Raw genomic sequence first — 24,256 nt, forward strand, 5'->3', positions numbered from 1 at the left:
TTTGGCAGTTGGGGATGAGGTGGGATGGGGATCATCCATGACCACGCTGATCTCACTAAGGCTCTTATTACTGAATGCAATCAAATTCTCACACTTGCTCATAATACTAAGCAGGATAAAGGGGAGTTATGACCGAAACGCCTCCTCCCGGCCTTAAAGGCCCAATATACTCTCACTTCTCAGTTCAACTCCATGGTCCGCACTAGCAAACCTCTTATTTAATGCCCTTGATATAGCAGGTGTCCCAGTACTTTTCCACAGCCTTAATATGAAATCGTTAATTTTCTGTATTTGTTTATTTGTGTAATAATATTTACAATCCTCAAATTATACTGTTCATATGTGCAATTATTGGAACTGCTTTATACAGAATGTTCCAGGTTTATTATCACAGTTAGTGCCACTTTATTATATACATTTATTTATATACATATACATGTATACATGTGTGTAAAAATAAATGTATATAATAAGAGGCACTATAATAAAGTGCCATAAAGTGTCACTGTACATGTATATAAATAAATGTATATAATAAAGTGGCACTATAATAAAGTGCCATAAAGTGTCACTGTACATGTATATAAATAAATGTATATAATAAAGTGGCACTATAATAAAGTGCCATAAAGTGGCACTGTACATGTATATAAATAAATGTATATAATAAGTGGCACACAGCTCATGCTCACAACATGTGTTTAGAGTTCATTTCTCTGATAGTGTAGGGTGGTCTTTTTCCGGAGTTGTGTATATATATTTATATATATATATATATATATAATATGTATATATGTACATGTATATAAATTATATGAATATAATAAAGTGGCAAAGTGGCACTAACTGTGATAATAACCATGGAACATTCTGTATAAATTTGCGCTGTATTTAATAAACCATGGACAACATTTCCCCTAAATTACAAATAAAAATATTTCAAGCATTTATTTGCAGAAATCACAACTGCTCAAAAACAACGGCTCAAATAATGCAAAGAAATGATTATAATAATTATAATGCAAAGAAGTTATTATTCGGATTTAAACACAGTACTAATATCTGAACTTTGAGAGCATTCAGAATCACTATGGTGAAATAATAACCTCGACTGCCAATCACAGCTCTCATGTCTTGGCAGGATCTCCACTAGTCTTTCACACTGCTTTTGGGACTTCATACCATTCATAGTCAGATGACATGTAGAGATGCAAATTTATATATAATGTGTATATATATATATATATATATATATTTATATATTTATTTTTTTAATATATATTTTATTTACATATATATATATATATATATATATATATATATATATATATATATATATATATATTCAGAGATCCCCAATCCTAGTTTGCTTTTTTTCTCCATAAAGTGTTTATTCTTACTTGAACGATTACAACTGTAACAACTGTAATTTACTGATTCTGATTTACTTGATGATATCTAGAGCTACTATGTATATGTATAAGTGCGCTGGTTATTGTAACTGTATTTGTCTATATATTTGTCTATATCTATCACAGTGCCGGTTGTTTCATGAGCATCATATAGAAAACATGAATATTAATAAGTGTGTTCATGGTGTCAAATAATAGCTTACGTAATTTGCATTTCTTTCTTTCAGCACAGCAGCCTTCAGTGTATCCCCGACCCTCAGTGGCTGACAATGGCATTATAATGACTAATTTCATTTCTCACAGGGGCCAGCTCTGATTCGATTCTGATGTGAGGAGCCACTTGTTCCACACACAATAAGATAAGCGGCGAACAGCTTGCATTTTGAAAAATAGCTTTAATGTATAAATACGTTTGGTACATTTTTAAAAAGAGAAACTGTGCCTTGAAGCGGTCCGAGGGAAGAGCTGATGAAATATTCAGTACATGAGAGATGTGCCTTGAGAGGAAATATTAATGAGAATGAAGATGTGCAGACATTGAAGAATCATTTATATCTCGGAGCCAAAACGGTCTTTGTGATTTATACCAACCTCAGAAGTAGCGCGGCAGTGGGGCTGCCAGCAGTTTAAAAGGATGAGATCCTCACCCTGCATGCATGCATAGTTAATGCGGTATTAAGTAACCGAATTATGGGCATGGGTTCCGATGATGGGTTATAGTAAACAATAGGACCAACAACAGGGTTCTGTTGGAGAGGGTGAAACTGCAGATTCACAGCCTTGGGTTGAGACAGCGTATTGTATCATTTATAGCCCCACAGAGAGGGATTGGACTCATTGTAACATTGCAATGAGGACAAGTTACACTTTCATGTCATCGCTGTCAAGCAAAAAACTTGTATCTCCAAGATGTCACCTTTACAAGAAGGAAAAAACCTCATAAACTTTCAACGGAAGTCAATGTAAAAAGATTTTTATTGCAAGTCATTTTGGATTTTGCATTTCTATTGGTCCTTTAATCATAAAATTATGAACCAATGTAAAGAACATCTGCCAGATTCTACAAAAACTGAAAAATGACAAAAATTAAAACTGGGGATCCAAGGTTTTTGCATGATAGCTATGAATAATATATGTATATTATATAAAATATGTATAACTGTAGAGGAAACAGAGGTTTTTTTTTTACTTCATGTGGCAAAACATACATTTGGCTTGAGAACCTGAGAACAGTTACCCCTTCATTATTCCATTTTTTTTTGTTTTATTAATATCTGAGAATTATTTTTTGGCCTGCTAAGCGTATACTGGTGCTTCAGACACACAGAAAGAACCCAAGAAGTAGGTTAATTTCTCACAAAGTGCAATATATACTCCATCATTTTATGAAAGGGAAAAAAAAAAAAAAAATATATATATATATATATATATAATATGAAGGTTAAACAAAGTGATTTTTCGTCCATTATGAAAATTACAGTACCGCAATCCAGCCATCAGGAGATACCATACATTATATTAATTTGGTTAATTTTTTACATTGCATTTTCCCTAGTGCTTCATTGCCATTCTATGCAACCTGGCCAGTGTACTCCTTTGAGTCAACAGTGCTGAATGTGTCCAGACTGTCCGAGTCCGAGGCTTCGCTGACATCCTGCGATTCCGTGCCAGCCTTTCCCATAGCAAAGTTAATGAAGACCTGTAGAGCCGAGACAAAAAGAAAGAAACTGTCAGTTTCTGCGCCGCGCTTCCTCTTTCACTTCATTTCTCCTGACTGACTTTCTGCCTTTTCTTCTGAGTGGACACGAATATTTGAATCAGTGAGGAGATCCAGGCGACTCACTCACTCAATTCTCCCATCCGGCTATCCATCAGTCAGTCTTTCAACATCACCCCATCATCCTTCTTTTTCTCATTTGCTCTTACTACATCCCTCATTCCCTCATTCCCTCCCAGTCCCTCACCTCATCCAGCGTGGTCTGGCTGACGGAGAAGTGTTTGATCTGCAGCGCAGATTTGTTCGACTCCAGCTGGTCAAAGATGTCAGCCACGCCGCCGGGAGCCACGGGAACATGGTATTCCACCATAGCCGAGTGATGATCCTGCGCAGGTGGACAGTAAAGAGCATGGTTATATTGGTGCATCACAGCATAACATCATCATACAGCAGAGTTAGGGATTATAATTGTATAACCAGGAGTCTAAACCAGTGTTTCCCAGCTCATCCCAGTCTTCAGCTTAAAGCAGCATTATGGAGAATTGGTATGTCTTGCTCCTGGGCTCCCCCTCCAGGCTGGAAGTGGAATTTGAACTTAAGCTTTAACACGCTTTAGGGCCTATTTATGCCTCTGCGTTAAATCTACAGCATAGCCTGTACTAGAGGGGTACAGAGCCCCCCAGGACCAGTGTTCTCTGGAATGATGGTGGAGCCTCATCCAGTACTTTTGGATGACTTTGGCAGTTGAGGATGATGTGGGGTGTTGATAATCCAATATTCTGACACCGCTTTCTTGCTGTGCTGGCCGTCACTGGCGTCTGCAAGCTGGTGCATTGGAGCTGAGTATGCAGCGCTTCTCTCCCGGCATGACTACGCATGCTTTGGAGTGGGCGTGTGCTAGTCTGCCCACACTGGTGTGCAATGTTGGGGGAGATTACGTAAATAAAATTAAATGTATGATAAAATGTATATTAAAAAAAATCGACAGAGGCCGCAACAACTGTGATTGGTCCACTTGGAGGCATCGTATTTCCGCCTTCGCTGTCACTTTTAAATGCGTTCATTCTGCCTCAGTTTAATGTCTGCGGACTCTCTTGTACTCTGACGTCTTCTCTCTTTTTCTTGTTGCAGTTTTAGTAAATATAATTAACAGCTATTTTTGCTCCAACTCCAACATAATCCGCTCAGTATCCATCGCTGTCGTTTGTAAAATACACCAAGAGAGTCACACAGTGGCATTAAGAACCTCCCTCACCAGACTAGTGCATCTATGCATGTAAGTATAAGCACTCACAAGTGCCTTGGGCCGAGGCAGTAGAGTAACACTACAGGATTTTACACTAATATGAGTCACTAATATGAGTTACGCAGAGCTATGCAGTTCTCGCAAGCGCTGTCCTGCCTGCTTCACCAAAGTAACACGGTGCAGTTAGCAGTGTCCCGAGCCTTGAACTGCAGTGACCATGGCCCTGTCCTCCCTTTTACAAGTCAGTGGAGCAACAGCATGATTTTCAAGCTGCTATTTTAAAGTACAAAATGCTGTAGGTATCACCTGTGTGACAAACTGGCTGCTTTGGCTGCTTCTGTGGTTTGTAGCGATGCTTTGTACGTGTGTCAATGTTTACAGAATACAGCATGTTACTGAAAGCCAGAACCCACATGAGCAAGTCTGTTCGAAGGTTCGAAGGGTGTGAAATATTTGCTCACGATGCCTCTGAAATCAATATTCTATTTATTAAAAAGTCAGCATGAGTGGGCGGGGCTAAACAACAAAAAAATAAAATTGTTTTTTGTGATCTTACAAAAACAGTGCACTCAAAATAGGCTGTTTTTGCTGCTTTTTGCAAACATTTGATAAACAAATAGAAAAAGAAATGCAAAAAAAAGTTGCTATTTTGGAGATTATGGGGACGCATTATGGGGGCGATATCCGTCTTAAGGGCACAGCAACAAAACCACACTGTTTAGACGAGACAAGACAACCATATTCACCATTAGTGTTGGACATAGATGGAATTTAACCCATGCATGCAGTGAACACACACACACATACACTAGTGATCAAACACACACACAGTGACAGTGAGCACACCTGCCCGGAGTGGTGGGCAACCATTGCTTTGGCACGCAGGGAGCAGAGAGGGTCCAACAGTGGCAGCTTGCCGTACCCCGGTAACGAACCCACAACCCTGTCATTAACAGCCCGGTGCTCTAACCGCTAACCCCTGAGCCACCACTGCCAGAATTTTATTTAATTGTAAGAGAGGCTAAAGAAAGGCTTGCAAAATGACTTATGCCTATTTTTGGAATAAAAAGCCATATCACACATTATAAGCGGTGGGTCCTCCCATCAATCCTCCTTTATTTTGCCCAAGCCTACATCTAATGTCTGGCTGAGGGAGAGAAACACACATGGTTCATAAACCATGCATTTAGGCTCATGCACCAGTTTAATCCATAAGACAACAGACAGAATGTCTGCCCAGAGTCTTTCAAGAGCCAAATTAGCTGTGGTAAAGCAGGGCAAAGAAAGAAATTGAAGAGCCGGGAGCCCCCAGGACTGGGACTGAGCGACTGCTGTAAACTACCCATTAAAGATTCCTAACAAGAGTTTACAGACAATGCAACACAGGCTTGTTGGCTTCCAGCTTGCAAATGCTGGCAGAAGACCACTCTGCAGGGCAGCTTTAATGGCCCCCCTGAGCTCGAACAGAGTGCTCGCTGATTTCTAACTAAAGTTCTCAGAATGAACTCATCAGCCCTGTCCATGTTAAGTGACTTTACCTTCAGGTAAGTGCTGGGAAACTGCTGCTCCATGAACGTGGTGATTGCATCAATGTCACTGGAGGCTGTAGTGAGGTACATCTTCACAGTGAAGCCACTGCCAAACCTGTTGGGGCAACACAGGTTAGCTCCATCTCTCGTCACTAGACAAACTAGTGTGTGCAAGGGCTGTTAGACTGATGCGGAGCTCATTGTGGTGCACAGAACAAACGTAAGGAGAAGAATAGGGCGGAAAGGCAGAGGGAAAGTGGTGACTAATAGGTTTGTGGCGGCGGAGATGGTGAGGCCACTGACCTGTTCTTGATGTGCTGCAGGGAGCCCAGACACCTGAACTCGCCTTGCACCATTATAGCCAGGCGAGAACACAAAGCTTCGCACTCTTCCATGCTGAAACAAGCAAATACAACAAACTGAGCGGGGAAATATCTCCCTTCTCTCTTTACTCTTTCATGCAGAGGCCAAACTAGCAGCTTGTTATTCGTTACTCTTCTCCTTTAATAATGTGATTTCTACATCCACCTCGTTAAACCAGCAAACAAACACATAGGATTATACTTAAGCCTTCAGCTGCTTTTTAATGTTTTTCTGATTAAATAACTCAAATCATGTTTCTGTAGCTCACAGAAAGCTCCAATTCCACATGCTGATCCATTTTACTAAGACTAGAGTGGACATGCAGCTCACTCACTACTCTGGAGACAGATTTTAATGAGTTAAACGGGACTAAAACAATGTCTCATAATGTATCGTCAGTTATGTTTAAGGTAAAATGGTGTTAAAAGAAGACAGAAAGACTTTTGGGAGACAACCCGGGACCATCCGAGACATTCTAGAAATGTATCTCCAAAATAAACTTTTCATTATAGATGAACCTTCATTACATAATTATTTTTAAAACATGATACAAATTGTATAAATATTTCACTATGAATAATTCTTGATGTATATTTTGGGCACAATTTTTACACGAAATATTAACCAAATGACTTATTTTATTTATTATTTTATTTATTTATTTATTTATTTTTTTTTTTTGGGGGGGGGGGTACTCTCTTAACTGTTATATATGTGGTTGTTATGGTATTGGACCTAACTGCTAGGGTTTTGCTAGGTGGTGGGTACAGTACCTCTCATGGTTGCTTTGTAGTTGTTTGATAGTTGCTATTGTGTTGCTGGTAGTTGTTGTGGTATTGCTAGGTGGTGGCTACGGTACCTCTTATAGTTGCTATAGGTTGTTAGGTAGTTGCTGGGGTATTGTTACTCTCTTAACTGTTATAACGTCAACTACAAAGAATGTAGCATTACAAGCAAACAGAACAGTTATTTGTAAAAGGTTAAACCACAAACTAGACTTCACCAGTAACATTTCTGGTGGTTTTTTTTAGGGTACTGCTACGTGGTTGTTATGGTATTGGACCTAACTGCTAGGGTATTGCTAGGTGGCCAAGATAGTTAGGTAGTTGCTAGGGTATTTTTAGGTGGTCGCTATGCTATCCCAAGTGGCTGCTTGTATCATGGTGACATAAAAGGGGAGTACAAATATCTGCACAGTCATTTTTAAGCATTTCAGCATCCATTCCTATTAGAAAGATCCAGCTATGTACGGTTGCTACTGTTGAAAACATACACATAGCTGTATACAAGCACACAATGGGCTGTTAACACAACGTCTACACTAATGAGAGGGCAGATGAAGAAATCAGTTACTCAAATTATAAATAATTAATTATTTTTTTAAAAGGATGCAAGACACTACAGTAACTGCAGGGGGCAGTATGGCACATACTGTTCTGTGGCACCCTATATAAGCAGAAATGTTATTAATTATGCTCTGTGATGGGTCATAGTAAGAGGCCATAATGTTTCCAGTAGTTAAAGAGTCATAAGATTATAAGACTTCCAGAATTTCCCAGCCCCAAAGAACTTCCATATACATATTCCTACCTGTGTGATGTCAGAACCACTGCACATTTCCCCATCACTTCCTCCGAGATGATCTTCCAGAGGTGCCGTTTGGAACGGGGGTCCATTCCTGAGCTAGGCTCGTCCTAATGGTTAGGGAAAACCAGAGGAAACAGATAAGCATTTCCCAGCAAATCCCAGTGGACAGTGAGTTGATCAGTGCTTCTGAATGGCACAGAGCATCAGTGTCACAGTAGATAGGGTGTGGATAGAACACACAGTGGTGTGAAGTAGCTAAAAGCTGCAGTAAATTTCCCTGCCCACTGAACGTCCCAGAAAGCAATCCATTTTTAAAGTAGCAGTAGATGGGATTGCCGACAGGTGGGCAAAAATGAGCTGATGGAAAGACGCAGGAGAAGTGCTGAGCGGAGCAAATTCTAATATAAACTAGAAAATAGTCCAGATAAGAGTGGACGAGGTGGTTAGCCTCACCAGTAGCAGGATCTGAGGCTGTCCAATAAGAGCCAGGGCAGTAGACAGTTTCCGGCGTGTTCCACAGCTGTAGCGCTCACTGGTGATTTGCCTGTGGTAGTTCAGCTCCAGTTTCTTCAGCAGGTAGTTCACAACCTGCCATTCACAGAAAAACACACACAAAAGCATTCTGTTAGTTCATAGCTCATAGATCATATCAGATAATAAAATTCTATACATTCTTATATTTTCTAATGTAAAAATGTGATTTTAGATTAATATTTTTTTATTTTATTTTTATACTACAATAGTTTTGGTAAAAATGCCTTATAAATCTAACTGTCAGTTCTCAATTAACAACTGAAACTCAAACAGCATAAGCATCTGATGGTCTCTCAGGTACTGCTAGGTGGTTGTTATGGTTGTGGATGTGATTGCTGGGTTAATGTTGTATGGTCATAATAGCATCTCTTACAGTTGCTATTGTGTTACAGGTGGTTGCTTGGGGTATTTCTATGTGGTCCCTATGCTATCCTGGGTAGCAAAGTACACAAAACTCAGAATCGAAATTAGCTGATAAAAATTCTATAAATTCTTATATTTTCTAATGTAAAAATGCGATTTTAGATTAATATTTTTTTTTATTATTTTTATACTACAATAGTTTTGGTAAAAATGCCTTATAAAGCTAACTGTCAGTTCTCAATTAACAACTGAAACTCAAACAGCAGAAGGAATAAACATCTGATGGTCTCTAGGGTACTGCTAGGTGGTTGTTATGGTTGTGGATGTGATTGCTGGGGTACTGCTGTATGGTCACAATAGCATCTCTTACATTTGCTGGGGGTTGATAGGTAATTACTATTGGGTTACAGGTGGTTGCTTGGGGTATTTCTATGTGGTCCCTATGCTATCCTGGGTAGCAAAGTACACATAACTCATAATCAATATCAGCTGATAAAAAATCATATAATACATATTGCCCTACTGTCAAAAATGAAGTCAGTATTAATTAGTGCATTATTGGTGATGTTTTGCTGGTTAAACTGAGGGCCATCAATGTAACCTTAACCCTCAGGCTCCACAATTAACTCATCAACAGGTGCCTTTATTGTCAATATGCGTATACACTCGGTCAGCACAACTAAGATCAGAAAGCCTGGGTCAAAGCATAGGATCAGCCACGTTACAGAGCCCTTGGGGTAGAGAGGGTTAAGCGCCTTGCTCAAGCGCCCAAATGTGCTGTGAGCTAGTAGTAATCCCAGGTTTGAAACCCACAGCCCTGTGATTAATAACCCATCACTCTACCCACTGAGCCACCACTGCCCCAGCAACACCATATTTTCCCTGGTTCCCAGCCTCTCAACTTTTTCTTTTTACTGCTTAATGAAGCACTAATTGCCCTCCACAAAAAGCTTCACAACTTGGTCTAGCATGTTGAGCATGTGGTCTCAGCACCCATAATGAGTCGCTCCAAACAGTGTTTTGATTAAATGCTTGTTGACATCTGACCCGCCACAAAAAGCACGGCATGCATGCTGCATCCATTTAATTAATTGGATTCCTACATCAAAAGAGCTCACAAGCCTCACTCGGAATTTAAACAGCTCAATGTAGACGCGATGGACAAACCATGAAGTCCTCTCAGTTTCAATGGGTATAAATGAAAGCCCTGCCTGTCCTGTTTGAAAGCCATTCTTTGATTCCCAAGGGTCATCGGGAGTGCTTGGACCCAGCCACAAAGGCACCAAGGCAGCTGAGATGCCTGATGTGGCTTGCAGACTCTTCTCTTTCTCCAAAAGCCCATTCATGACATAATTATGCTCAGGATTTCAGTTTTTTGTAGCAATTTAAAATAATATTCACAATCAGGAGCAAAAATAAGGCTGAGTGACCTCATTGGTATTGGATATAACTGTGAAAGAACTGCTAGATGGTTACTATAGTATCACTCATGGTAGACGCATGACTGAAACCAGATGATAAAATATTTCCAGACGATAAAAATTCTCATAATCTTGATATTTAAAATATTTATAGTTTTATACCTCAGTAGATTTATTTAAAAAGTGCTTTACTGGTTTACTATAGTACTATGTTACTATAGAAACGCTTACAGTTGCTAAGTAGTTTCAATTGTGTTTCAAAGGTGGTTGCTAGAGTATTGCTAAATGGTTGCTATGCTATCTTAGAATAAAGGAACCGCCCTGCCTGTCTTATTTGAAGGTGATAGCATGTTTCCCAAGGGTCAAAAGGACTTAGAGTGATTGTCCTGTCCTGGAGTGCTAAGCTAATGGGCTGAGCCACAGAGGCACCAAGGCAGCAGTAACTGTAATAGATATGGCTTACAAACCATTCTCTTCTTCCAAAAGCCTTTATGAAGGCATTATCGTGCTCAGGATTTCAGTTCCTCTAGTAGTTCATGACAATCTTCACAGTCTGGGACAAATAAGAAGACTAACACAGGTCTACAGTGACCGTAGACAGCAGGAACCATTCTGATGGTTATGAGGGTACTGCTATGTGGGTGTTATGGTTTTGAACATGATTGCAGTGTAGTTACTGGTGGAGGGTCCTGCTAGACGGTTACCGTAGTATCACTCATGGTTGCTAGGTACTTTCTATTGTGTTCCAGGTGATTAATAAGGTATTGTTAGTGGTCGCTATGCTATCCTGGGTGGGCAAAATACACATAACTAATTATATAACCTGATAAAATTCTATAAATTATTATAATTTATATATATTTTAAAAAATATATGTTAGATTTATGGTTACAAATGAAATTTGTAGAATGTTGGTTTAAAAAGTGACATGACATGACTGTCAGTTCTCATTTAATAAACCTTTTCATCTAAATAAATAGCATGAACATTTCTGATGGTTTCTATGGTATTGCACGTGATTGCTAGGGTATTAATAGATGGTTACTTTAGTATCTCGATCTTGCTTGGGGTTGCCAAGTAGTTGCTATTGCATTCCAGGTGGTTGCTGGGGTATTGCTAGGTAGTTGCTGTGGTGTCCTAAATGAACCCCCCACCTGTCCTGTTTGAAAGTGATAGTGTGTTTTCCAAGGGTCATCGGGAGTTGGGGACGGAGAGTGCCTGTCCTGTGGGCTGAGCCACAAAGGTACCAAGGCAGCAGCAACAGTAACAGATGTCTGATATGGCTTGCAAACCCTTTTGGATTTCAGTTTCTGTAGCAATTCAAAATAACATTCACAATCAGGGCAAAAACAAGGCTAACACAGCTCTACACAGTCCTCACTTTGACTTCACTATGAGCTACTGAAGAACTCCTTCAACTCATGTCCCTGTTTCAGATGATGACTCACCTTCTAAAAGGCTCTGAAATTGTTCACTGTTTCTATTAGTCCTAGCAGGCTGTGTGCTGTTCTATGAGAAAGGTTCAAGTAGGAGTCATTACCTCCATCGCTGTGAAACGGTGAAGCAGCGAACCACATTAAAATGATAAAAAAAAACATCTCAGTGCAGTGTCACCTTCCTAATGTCTGCATTTGAGAGACACTCCAATGGTCGTGTCATAATTAATGGCTATCACAGTTTTTCATCAGAATGGAAAGCAATGTCTCTAAATATCTAAACACCGCAGAGGGAAGGTGACGGTGCAGATGAGAACATGTTGGACACTGGACATTTAAATGACAAATGGCTCCCAAACTGGCCCATCGGGATACACTCACCAGACATTTTATTACAGCTTTATTGCAAACCCCTACGTGTAGCTCCATATTACTGATATACACTGAGCGCTTGTAGCCCATCAGATGCACACTTTCTGTTCCTGTATCTCTTCAGCGATTAGCAGTTTCTGACCACAGAGCCACAGACTATCACCGTATTCAGTGTTGAGCATAGTACACCATCCAAAGAACCCTTTCAACTATTCTTGCTAAACATTGTTACACAGATTAGTGTGTAGAATCTGTGATTTGTGTGTTCTACAATGTTTTTTTGGCTGTATGAAGGATGTATAAGGTTGTAAACTGTGTTTCTTACACTGTTTTATCCCTGAGTGAGCATGCAGGCTCTTGTAGCTCACCGGCTGGATATGTTAGCACTAATTACTGTTAGTGGTTTGTTTTCTACCCTTTTTAGCAATCAGAGGTTCTATAAAAATAAGAGTTCCTAACACTAACAAAAAACATTTAATGGACACATTTTGGGCTTTGCTGGATCAGATTTATCACAAAGAAAGTAAAAAGCAGCAAACATGAGTGAGGTGGTATTTTTAGCGACCACTCAGTTAATCTGCTCTTCACATATTATTTTCAATGCAACTGTTGAGTTTCTTTAATATGTATCTAGTTAGAAACTTCAATTCTGAACAGGAATGATAAACAAAAGTACACATCAGTCATCTTTAAGTGTTTTTTTTCTGATTGATCAAAGCAATAATCAATAATGATTAAAAAAAAATAATAAAAATAATAATAATAATAATAAATGAACTGTGCTCTTAATGAAAAAAACAATAAAGAAAGCCTCATGCACCTTTTACTATATAGTGACAAAAACACAGACTCTCACATAAGTCAGAAATGTTATATGTGATGATACATGACATACATAACCTGCTACTAATGAATGAATGAACTGCAATGGTAATTGAGGTAGTGGGAGGTAATCAAATAGGCGAGCTCTAGTGTGTTAACTATACACTTGTAGAGTAGTCAGTTGGACAATTAGACAAGAACTTTTAAAGGTGGTTGCTATGATGTTGTCATGGTATCCCAGGTGGTTGCTGTGTTGTTGCTATGTAGTTGCTTAATGATTGCTACGTTGTTTGCTTGGTAGTAACCACAGTGTCCATGATGTTTGCAATGGGATAGCTAAATGGTTGGTTACTATCATGTAGCTATTGTTATGGTGTAACTTGGGGGTTACTTGGCACTTGCTATGGTATCCCAGGTGTTTGATATGGTATTGCTAGGTGGTTGTTAGGGAGTTGCTAGGTGTTTGCTATGATGTTGCTAAATAGTTGCTATGTAGTTCCTAAGTGGTTGATAGGATGTTGCTATGTGATTGCTCGGTATATAGTGATGCCAGGTGATTGTTCGTGTTATTGCCATGGTACAAGGTAAGCAAAGTACAATGTTAGTGTTTCTATTAAAGTGGCCGGTAGTAAGTTTCAGTGGCAAAGCTCTGAGAGGTGCACTGCATCGCCCTGCTTCACTCGTTCATTTTGCTTCGGACACAATATCTGTTTAAATGAGCCGGCTTGCCAAAGTGTCAAACTTGCCTGATCAGCACTGTCGTGATAAGTCCTTAAGAAATGCTGTCTCTCCAGGTTGTTTACGGCTAATGAAGATTTCACTAGACCGGCCCGAGGCGGGTTTTCCAGAACTGCCCCTTCCCAATGATCTTGTGAGAATGGAAGATTAATTAGCTCCCTCTATAATCAATATGGAGAAGCGCCAGCCCTGGCCTGTCAAATTCAATACTCTGCCCATAGCAAGCTCCCACTGCACTGAGACTAAAGCAAAGGGCAATACCCTAGTGAGGCCATCGCGGCTTTATATTTAGATATATGTGAAAAGAAGCCAGTGCCCTGCAAATTGCTGACTACCACAACAAAGTCTCACAAGCTCCAGAACAAAATAGAGTTTTAAAAAGTTCCTTCGAGTATTTATATCTGCAAATAAACCTGAGAACCAGCGGAGAGTTAATGTAATAATCACCATCTAATTTAATACCCTACCCCAATGCTCCTTTTACAGCACGAATCGAAATCAGTTGCACTCTGGCAGTTCTAGTTCTCTGCCCCGCCTGCTCGGCATGACTGTGCTTTTTTATAAGATCAAGGCCTGCTGATCCACACAATGCAGCCAGTCACCAAAACCCATGAAGCTGGTGTCAAATTCCCAAGTTTACCACCAGTATGCTCCTGGTAAGACCCCTGTCCTCGCCATACTTTCAGACTTTACTTAGCTGTAGCCACAAACTACCCAGGTTGAGTCTTTGAGTCTGATTTCATAATTGGACGATGAACTGGTGACCAAAGACAAACGGGCCGTGTTACCGTATCAATCTCTCTCTTAGCGATGCCCCTGATGCGAGCGTAGAAGTACAGGTGCTCCTCTCCGGTCAGCAGGTCGTCCAGAGCATCCACTTGAGGGCAGTAACCAATGTTGATGCCCTCTGTCCTACAGTCAATCATGTCGACCAATCTCCTGGAAACAGAAGTGAGCAAGTTCAGCACTGTCCAGCAAAGGCTCAACCCTAATGCTGGCATCTCTGGTTAAACTGGTCGAGTGTATTAGATAACCATTGGTAGATAGTCTAAAACTGGCTGGACAGAGTTGATACTGGAGAGATCAGTCAATTACCCATCCCAGTCGCGGACTTGCGCCGAGCCATGCGTTGGACTGACATCTCCAGTCAGCATCTTGAAGGTGGTGGTCTTTCCTGCTCCATTGACACCCAGCAACCCAAAGCACTAGAAACACAAGAAATGTTGATTCTCTCTGAAACTGTTTAGCCCAAACACGGCGCTTAACATTTGATTAAATATACAGAGTGATCTTATTCTGTACTCAAGAAATACTCTGGAATAATCCCAATGGTATCACCAAACCAAACAAGCGGACCAGAATTTATTTTTATTATTATACAGAAAGCACATCTGGGTGCTCATTAGGGGAACTAATTATTGTAATCAAAATCACTCACAATTAGCACTTATTCATGAATTACTGTAACAAATACTCCAATCATTTCTGCCTCATTTAAGGACTGACCTCCCCCGCTGGTATGCCGAAAGACAGCTTCTTCACGGCCTGCACTTTCCTGCTCAGATGCTGGTAGACTTTAGTGAGCTGGCTGACCTGCAGCAAATCTGAACTGGCCGCCCCACTGTCCACACGGTGGCGTTCAGCCAAGACATCCTCATCCTCATCGCAGCTTCCTGTCTGAGGCACCGATTTCCTCCGACAGAAGAGTCGCCTTGACAGGGACAGAGAAAGGTGAACAGGTCTGAAAAAGAGCATGTCCTGAAGGAAACACTGAAGGGTTGCACATCCTGTGGTTCCTGTGGTGTTGCCAGGTTGTTTCTATGGTATCCCAGGTGGTTGCTATGGTTTGTTAGGTGGTTTCTATGGAATTATTTAGTGGTTGTTAGAATGCTGCTAGGTGGTTGATTGGCAGTTACTATAATATCCCAGGTGGTTATACTGTCGTGAAATGATTACTAGAAGATTGCTATAGTGTGGCTAGGTTGTTGGTTGGCTAGGTGGCTTCAGTGGAGTTGCTTAGTTGTTAGGGTGCTGGTAGGTGGTTGCTCGGCAGTTGTAATGGTCTCCCAGGTGGTTGCTATGGATTGCTAGGTGGTTTCTTTAGAGTTATTTTGTTTTTGCTAGGATGCTGCTATGTAGTTGATTGGCAGTCACTATGGCATCACAGGTGGTTGTTATGTTGTCACTAAGTGGTTACTAGGTGATTCCTTTAGTGTAGGTAGGTAGCTGGTATGGTGTTGCTAGGTGGCTGCTATGGAGCTGCTTAGTTGTTTGGGTGGTGGTAGGTGTTTGCTAGGCAGATGTCATGGTAGCCCAGCTGGTTGCCATGGTGTTGCTATGTAGTTGATTAGTGGTTGTTAGGATGCTGCTAAGTGGTTGACAGAAAATTACAATGGTATTCCAGGTGGCTGCAGTGGCGTTAGTAAGTGGTTGCTATGGTGTTTTGCTAAGGGGTTGCGAGATTAGTGTTATAATGTTGCTAAGTGGCTTTTTTTGTGTATTTTGGATGGTTGCTCAGCTGGTGGTCTCTCAGGTGTTGCTGGGGTGTTGCAAAGCAATGCAGAGCATTTCTGTAAGAATTTGATAGCATTCAGTGACAGGGGCGAGCATTAGTGATGTCAGGGTGTTGGCTAATCACCAGCTCCACCAGCTCCACCAGCTCCACATCTTAATGCTGGGGGTGGGGGGGGGGTGATTATACCCCTCTAGCCCTTGCCTGGCTTTAGGAGGCATGGTGCCTTTAGGTTCATGTTGATCTGCTCTAGAGAGTCCTATTCTATTGGCAATACTTCTCTACAGGGACTAGACGAGCTGTGTTTGTGTGTTTGTGTGCATTTGCACATCTGTGTCAGGAATGGGTGCGACTTCAGGTAGCTGAATGCATTCATTAAAAGGGGTGTCCAAAAATATTTGGACATACAGTGCATGTTTGCTCGTTTATAGTGGCAGTTTATGATCTGTGTCTTTTTATGAAAAAAATAAAAAGGTTTTAGATGCTCTGTGTTAAATTTAAACGGGTAGGTGTTTGTGCTTGAAGAGCCGGAGGCATGAGTGAGGGACGAAGGCTTTTTAACAAGAGCTACAGCTGAACCCATCAGCTTTAACATTCCACGTTAAGGGGACATTTCTTCTCAGTTAACTCTGTACTCTCTGCAACTCTCGGCATGTTGGTTTGTTGCGATATCACTGAGAGCCATTAATGTTTATCTGTGCAAATATTATTTAAATGCAAATGCAAGCAAGTCTGCCGCACTCCACAGCACCGCTGACTGAGGTATTTGTTATGCTTAGACCGGAAACGTAATTACCTGCTTCAGAGGCTGACGGAAGTGGCTGGCTGGAAATGTGAAAGGGGCCTAATACAATCAAAACATTTCCCTCTGCAATATAAATTGACATTCTCATACTATCATCTTGAGAATAGATGAACAATTATTCTGCACAGTTTTAAACCCTCAGCAACTATTCTGTACTTTATTCCATAACCGCTCGAGCCAAGCTCAATATCCAATACCCAATTCTACCTCTAATGATGTATGGCCATCGTATCGCACTTCTACTGTCACAAAATGGGTCTGCAATAACACTGCATTTCTCTTTTTCATTTTACACTATTTACTGTTGTAATAACGTGGAGTGACACTTTATTCAAGTTTATTTCCAACTCCGCCAGGCTCGGTAAACCCTGAGAGGCTGGGGCCTTACCTAACTTTCCGGAGGAGCCACTTGTTGAGCAGCAGCCGCAAGGTGAAGAAGATGAAACCATGCAGGAACAGGGAGAGGAACATCCAGCCCAGCACGTCCATGCTGAAGGGGTCCTTATAGGCGTCCACCCCGAAAACGCTCAGGATCTGGACCTGCATGTCCACCCGGGCCAGCTCCATTAGCCCGTTTCCAAAGCTGAACTGGGGGAAGATCAGGAAGACGTAGCTCAGGGTGCGGTACACCGCCTGGATGCTCTGTGAGGGGAAATAAAAGACATAGGATTAGATTTCGCTTACTTTACCTAGAAAACTCTAAACTACATATGCATTGTCATCAGATTTGACCAGATTTTGAGTAATTACTTTTGAATATTACGTAGCAATTTCATCCAAATTTCAAAAGCATTTTGAGGGTACACAGACATAGCTTAGGGAGAATGGTATCTCTGTCTTTGCCACTCCAGACAGGAACGCTGCTGCTGCCCTATAGATCATGGTTCTTTCATGCTCACTGGAGACTTCATGTACATTTACATTTACGGCATGTAGCAGGTGCTCTTATCCAGAGCTAGCTAGTTTGCATTGGCTAGAATTCAGAAGATCCCTCTAAGCTTAGATACTACTAAATACAGAAGTCAGTATGGAGACCACAGTACTTGGCACTACACTTTGCCCAAGTGCTCTCGGAAAAGAGAAGGGTCTTCAGTCAGCGTTTGAAGACAGCGAGCAACTCTGCTCACTCTGACACCCAGGGGAAGTTCGTTCCACCACTTCGGCACCAGGACAGACTAAATTCTGGATGTTTGTCTTCTGTGGATCTTAAAGGATGGCGGGTCGAGCCGAGCCGTACTTGAAGCTGGAAGGGCTCTTGCCATCAAGTACGGAGGGGCTGGCTGGTCTATTCTTGGCTTTATAGACCAGAGTCAGGGTTTTAAATCTGATGCAGGCAGCAGCTACAGGAAGCCAGTGAAGAGAGAACGCAGCAGTGAAGAGACACGGCTGAATTTAGGAACGCTGAAGACGACCCGTGCCGCTGCATTCTGGATAAGTTTCAGGGGCCTGATGGTGCGCAGAGGGAGACCAGCTAAACCAGAGTTGCAGTAGTCAAGTCTTGAAGTGACGAGAGACTGAACAAGCACATGAGTGGCCTCACTCTTACCTCATCGTTCGGGTGGAGCTGCCCTAGGAAGTAGATGATTGCGGTGGAGATGATGGTGTTCACACTGATGAAGAGGTTGATGCAGACGTAGCTGATGAAGGCCATTTCCGCATCCTTGAACATGGCTGACAAGAGGTACATCCAGGGGAAGCTGGCAAACCTGGGGGAAAAAACAAAATAGTTGAGAAATTAGAACGGAGACGAAGACGAGAAGAAGAGACAGCCACGCTGAGTGAAAAGTACAGAGGAGAAATGTCCACTCAGACCGCGACTTAAAGGATGTTTAAAAAAAAAATCAGAAAGAGGAGAAGAGGAAGAAGAAAAAAAAAAACGTTCACAAGCTGAGCTAAGCGAGCGGAAGATAAATGACTTCATCTGCTCTCTCACGGTGAGGCTTTTTCTCGCCTTTTCTGCACTACAAAATGATCTGCTTTTTTATTCATTACTCTCGGTGATTGGGGTGGAGGGGGTCAAGGAAGAAGATGTGCTTAAACACAGAGGAGAGAGAGCTGAGGGTGTGAGTGTTTATCTGCGTGAGTGAGAGTGTGTGTGTGTGTGTGTGCCTGTGTGTATGGAGTAGTAGAAAGAGAGAGAAAAAGAGAGAGAGAGAGAGAGAGAGAGAGAGAGAGAGAGAGAGAGAGAGACACTTTTTCCTTAGACACAAGGATGCCGAACAAAAGCAATTAAGCGGATCCGGGTGAGAGCGGGCAGCAGACAGCGGCGCTGGGCTAGTTATTTATGGGCCGGGAGGCAGAGGGCCGCTGGGGCTGATGAATGGAAGACGGAGTGCTGAGCTTTCGCCGAACACCGGGGCCTCGCGGTCCTCCTCAGAGCCCACCGCCAAAGGAGCGGCGCTGAGCTTGGGCCGTGGTGCCGCTCACAGCGCAATTAGAGAAGTGACGGGGTGGTGAAATCACTTTCTGCTGTACAGCTTCAGTGCTGGCAGGGTAACTGTAGGCAGCTTGTGCTCCTGTTGTGCGGCAGGAGACCTTGATTTCTAATCAGGGGTTCAATTAGACTGTGAGCACAAGCTGAGCTGAGCGGAGCCCCGGTACTATTATTTGATGGGAGTGTAAATAATCTTTAATACAAAAGTTTTTGTGAAAGCTAATGTGTCTTATGTGAGAAACCATGCTGACATTGACTGTATTCTGCTACTAGTCTCTATGGTATTGCACGTTTTTCTGTAGATGCCTTCTGATGGCTGAGGAAACTTTTGAAAGACGGCAACAACACTCAGACAGAAGTTAGGACTGGATGAGCACTGCAGGGATTCTGACATTTCAAATTTCAAAGGAACGTTGGTAAAGGAAAAATACGAAAACGATAGAAAATCTGGAATTCTGTCAAACTAATAAAGCTGAGGTTTTTGATGCTACAGTACAGAATACGGCAAAGCACAATAAATAACATTACTACCCAGTTTAGACCAAAATGGGCATTTAAGTAGCCTGTTTTTCTTGCTATGACAATAACCTGCACCAAGACAGCTAAAGTAAACCCATCTTCACTCAGTAACTATGAATATTATGAAGGATTATGCAAAAACAAATTGTCTTGTGCAAAAAACAAATCCTACACTACACTAAACAATTTGAATAGTTTTCTGCAATTGTAAGAGCACACTTTCTATTCATTTGCTGACTTTAACCTACTGGAAAAGATAAAACATCACCTTTTAAAAGTGCCATAATGTTTGCACTTGATTTTTTTTTCCAAATATATTTAAATCAGCATATAATCAGTAATTGTGTGGTAAGGGGTGTTCCCTGTAGAGGATGTGTTACATATTTATTTTAACTTAAAAAATCAAGAACTACAGCAATTTGAGCAAAGGTGCCCAAACTTTTGCACGATACTATATGTCTAATGTATTGCAAGCAGGATGCTGCTAAATCTAGTAGATACAGTAGTACTAGATCTAGTACATACAGATCATTGCAAAAGTTTGGACACCCTGTAAAAATAAGACGTTTTGTTGATTTTCTAAATTTGAAGTAAAAAATAGAAAAGAAGAAACCGACTTAAACAATTTGTATTTTTGCTGAATTTAATAAAAAAAAACTATATCCTATTACCTTTTGTTTAAATATGCCACATTTACGTATTTTGTCTTTAGAAAAATAAATATTTATTGTGTATTAAAATGTGGGGTTGTTTTCTGTGAAAGATTAAATTTAATTACGCATACAAAACACCAAAACATCAGTTGACCAGGGCTGTCCAAACCCAATAGATAGAGCATATAACTCAATATATACACAAAGATTATATTTACATCTAGACCACGCATAAACAACAGCCATATTGTATGAATGTAGGTAAAAGACACAAAAATGAAAAGACACTGCTCCAATATTGCTGGTACTCTTGGAAGAAAGGACTCTCCTTCCACCTCAATTTACCTCTGGAGGAATCAGATCCCTCTCTGTAAATGACATTTCATTCACAGTCTGGAATACAACACTGAAAAGCCCAGCAGCACGGGAATCACCCAAGTTAACATGACTCTAATCTAATCCAGAAAGACAAAATTCCACTGTATCTCCACTGCAGAACAGTCATCCTTCTAATGTAAAATAAGGAAGAAAACTGAATGATTTTAAAATCCAGAATAATCATCTGTGAGTTTTCCCTTTTTCCTCGCAAACTGACAATTAACCCACCCATTTGTAACTCCCCCTAATACTAGCAATGCTCCCGACACTAGGAAAGTAAAGACTTAACAAATGCCTCCATCAGGTTCCCAGCCCCATTGCACCAGGTAGCTGACGCCTGTGCCAGTCAACATTGTGCAAGAGTGATGAGGGGAAAGAGTGCCACCTACCCCCCTGGAAAGTGCATGGCTAATTGTGCACTCCGGCTGCTGATGACAAAGCATCTGTGATACTGCTGTGATATTTCAATGTAAAGGTCCTGTCTGCCACTTCAATACTGACCCAAAGAGCACAAGCAGCAGTGTGACCGCTCCAAGATTCTGGCGCCCGGTGAAGGCTGTCAGCTGGAAAGCTGCGATCATGATCACGGAGAATAGCACAGGAATCATGTACAAAGCCTGGTAAAGACAGACAGAGAGAGAGAGAGAGAGAGAGAGAGAGAGAGAGAGAGAGGGGGTTACTTCATTATTTGTGTGAATTAACAAAAACACAAGCCTACATAAGAACGGATGAATGGAAGCTCATAAGTACCACTTATATGAATCATACATGAATCATGCCAAGCGGCTTTCATTCATTATTCATCATTCATGTCTTGCTGATTTTAACCAATTTCATGTTCGCATTCAGGCATGATGTGAAAAACGCTCACATGCACAACCGGCAAACAAATAAACCCCATTCAGAGACATCTGCATGCTCAATGTGTGCAAGTGATTCATATAGAGTACCATATCATAGAAGAAGTTAATGGTCCAGTAGAAGGGTTCGCTGATGCCTGAAATGTGCTGGAGCCTCTTGGAGCCGGTGTGGTGCTCTTGAACCTCGTAAATGACAAAGCTGGCCGTCATGATGGAGTAGCCAGTGAGGACACACAACGCCACCAGAACGTTGACCAGGCCGCGTACCCTGTAGGAAACACAGACGGTGTTAACTCAGAGGAGATGAACACCTAATGGCTTGGACACACTACACGACATGTAGAGTCGTCCGGTTGCTATACTGTTTGAACTACACAACTCAATCTCTTGTAATTGTGAATGCGCAAGTGTGTGCGAGAAGTGACGGAGGAGAAAGCCTTCTTTTTTATTCTGAAAAACATGGATGTGGATGTCTGCACGAAGCGAGTGGTTCAATTTGTTTGGGCGTTAAAAAAACTAGAAAAAAAAGAGAAAAGAATATGGGTGAAGGAGTGGGGGTGGGATGCCAGGCCAGCAGGGATTGGCTGTTCTGCAGAGGGAGCTGGAAGTAAATAAATATACATTGGATAGGCAGTGCATTCCCCATATACCCATGCACCAAACACACACACACACACAGGTAGATGCATAATAAGAGTGGATCTAAGGAGTCATTTTGCTTCTTCCTTGGCTTCCCTCTATCCTTGCAGTCTCACTGGCTGGAGCAACACTGCACTCACTGCCACTCATAGCCTGGTCGTGACACTTTTCACACTACAGGATTTCGGCTCGCCGACAGGTCCAGATATTTATCATGCTAGATATCAGGTCGCGTATTTGAACAATTCACACATATCGATCTAGAGCCGATATTTGAACCCTGAGCGAACACTGATTTGCCTCCACCCTGATGTTTTTCAGACTTCCAAAACCTGTTGACGAGCAGAAATTACTAAAATTGTGTAGTGTGAATTCGGCATAAGAAGGGAGAAGAAAGAGTATGGAACTACAGACAAGAGGACAACAGACATGGACAGCAAGTCAAAACCTTCACAGTGCAATCTGGACCCTGTGTTCTTTCCCAACGCTCCCCCGAACCGGTTCACCCGCTGAGAACTTGCGCATACAGTGATTAAGTTCTCTCAAGTTCCTTGTAGATGTTTTGTTCTTTCTCAGCATGGCGCTGACTCTTACAGAAGAAACCAGCTGGGTTTGTACTTTTGATCCTGCCTGCCCAAGTCGTCCCTCCTCCCCTGCCCATCACTGCTGCTCTTCTACTAGGGCAGCTGCACAGCCAAAGGCCAGGCAGAGTGAGTACCGAGAACAAATGAGGAAATCAATCTAAAAAGCAGAATCGGACTTCGCACAGCGGTGGTGGACATTTCCCACATTAATGCAAGCGAGGTTCTGGCCAGTTTGTAATAGCGAACAGCACAGAAGACAAGAAAACAGACTAGGAACTCTAGACTCGGTGTCAGTGTTTCTTACAGGTCTCCATACTGTTGGATATTGGATATAAAGGTAAAGGTGCGAGGATGTGTTGCTGTAACATGTACAGTGAAATGTGTCCTCCGCATTTGACTCATCCGTGGTAGTAAACACACACACTAGTGAACCAGGGGAAGCGAACATACACACCCCCAGAGCTGTGGGCAGCCAACTCCAGCACCCGGGGAGCAGTTGGGGGTTAGGTGCCTTGCTCAAGGGTACTTCAGCTGTGGATTGAGGGATTCTGGTCTCAAGCCCACTTCTCTAAATTTTAGGCCACGACTGCCCCCTTATCGTGCCCCCAGTATCCATATATTTCGTGTTGGATATATGGCTACTGTGGTATCCAAACAGACTTTTGTATTTAGTAGCATCTAAGCTTAGAGGAATCTTTTGGATTCTAGCCTTGTAACTTTTATCTGCTAAATGCCTTAAATGCAAATTTACAGGTACAAACAATCACACCATTTACATTTATGGCATTTGGCTGATGCTCTTACCCAGATTGACTAACATTTGAATGATGTTACATCAATAGTATTAGAGTGCAGAGTTAGGAGTCTTGCCCAAAGACTCTTATTGGGGTCATTTGGCTTAGAGGCTTGTCTGGCCATGGACTCGAACCAGGGAACAGCGAAGTCAGTGTTATTGCCACTAAACTACAACAACGACACTTACATATAAATCACTCTTACCAATAACTGTCTGTATGGTACGTATGTACATTTAAATAGCAGTTATAGGTTTGATTTTGCTGAGGTTCTTCACTTGATACAACTATCCATTAAAATATTTTTTTCTATGGAATAAAATGTGGTTATTTAATGACTCAAGAGAACCCTTATTGGTTCTTTCCCCGCTGTGACTTATAGTGGTAGGCAAATTCTATTTGTGGACCAATGGAGTTATCCACTAGCCTATCCACTTACATTTACATTTATGGCATTTAGCTGACGCTCTTATCCAGAGCAACTTACAAGGGTACTCATATTATGGCATTGTAGTGTTAGGAGCCAGCATAGTGTTAG

General features: G+C 41.6%; 1 protein-coding gene across 1 annotated transcript in view; it reads right to left on the reverse strand.

Moving 5' to 3' along the window:
- Nucleotides 1–2,712: 2,712 nt before the first annotated feature.
- Nucleotides 2,713–24,256, reverse strand: part of abca12 (ATP-binding cassette, sub-family A (ABC1), member 12) — a 106,577-nt gene continuing 85,033 nt past the window's right edge. Inside the window, exons 52-64 of the mRNA XM_072686225.1 lie at nt 21,792–21,969; nt 21,343–21,458; nt 18,404–18,563; nt 17,246–17,499; nt 15,047–15,251; nt 14,636–14,745; nt 14,329–14,479; nt 8,308–8,442; nt 7,858–7,961; nt 6,208–6,300; nt 5,914–6,019; nt 3,377–3,514; nt 2,713–3,111 (exon numbers count right to left, since the gene is read on the reverse strand). Of these exons, the coding sequence (XP_072542326.1) occupies nt 2,983–3,111; nt 3,377–3,514; nt 5,914–6,019; nt 6,208–6,300; nt 7,858–7,961; nt 8,308–8,442; nt 14,329–14,479; nt 14,636–14,745; nt 15,047–15,251; nt 17,246–17,499; nt 18,404–18,563; nt 21,343–21,458; nt 21,792–21,969 (1,879 nt within the window). The 3' untranslated portion in view covers nt 2,713–2,982. The remainder of the gene's footprint in view (nt 3,112–3,376; nt 3,515–5,913; nt 6,020–6,207; nt 6,301–7,857; nt 7,962–8,307; nt 8,443–14,328; nt 14,480–14,635; nt 14,746–15,046; nt 15,252–17,245; nt 17,500–18,403; nt 18,564–21,342; nt 21,459–21,791; nt 21,970–24,256) is intronic.

This window comes from Salminus brasiliensis, chromosome 8 (assembly GCF_030463535.1).
Source record: "Salminus brasiliensis chromosome 8, fSalBra1.hap2, whole genome shotgun sequence".
NCBI classification, from domain to species: Eukaryota; Metazoa; Chordata; class Actinopteri; order Characiformes; family Bryconidae; genus Salminus; species Salminus brasiliensis.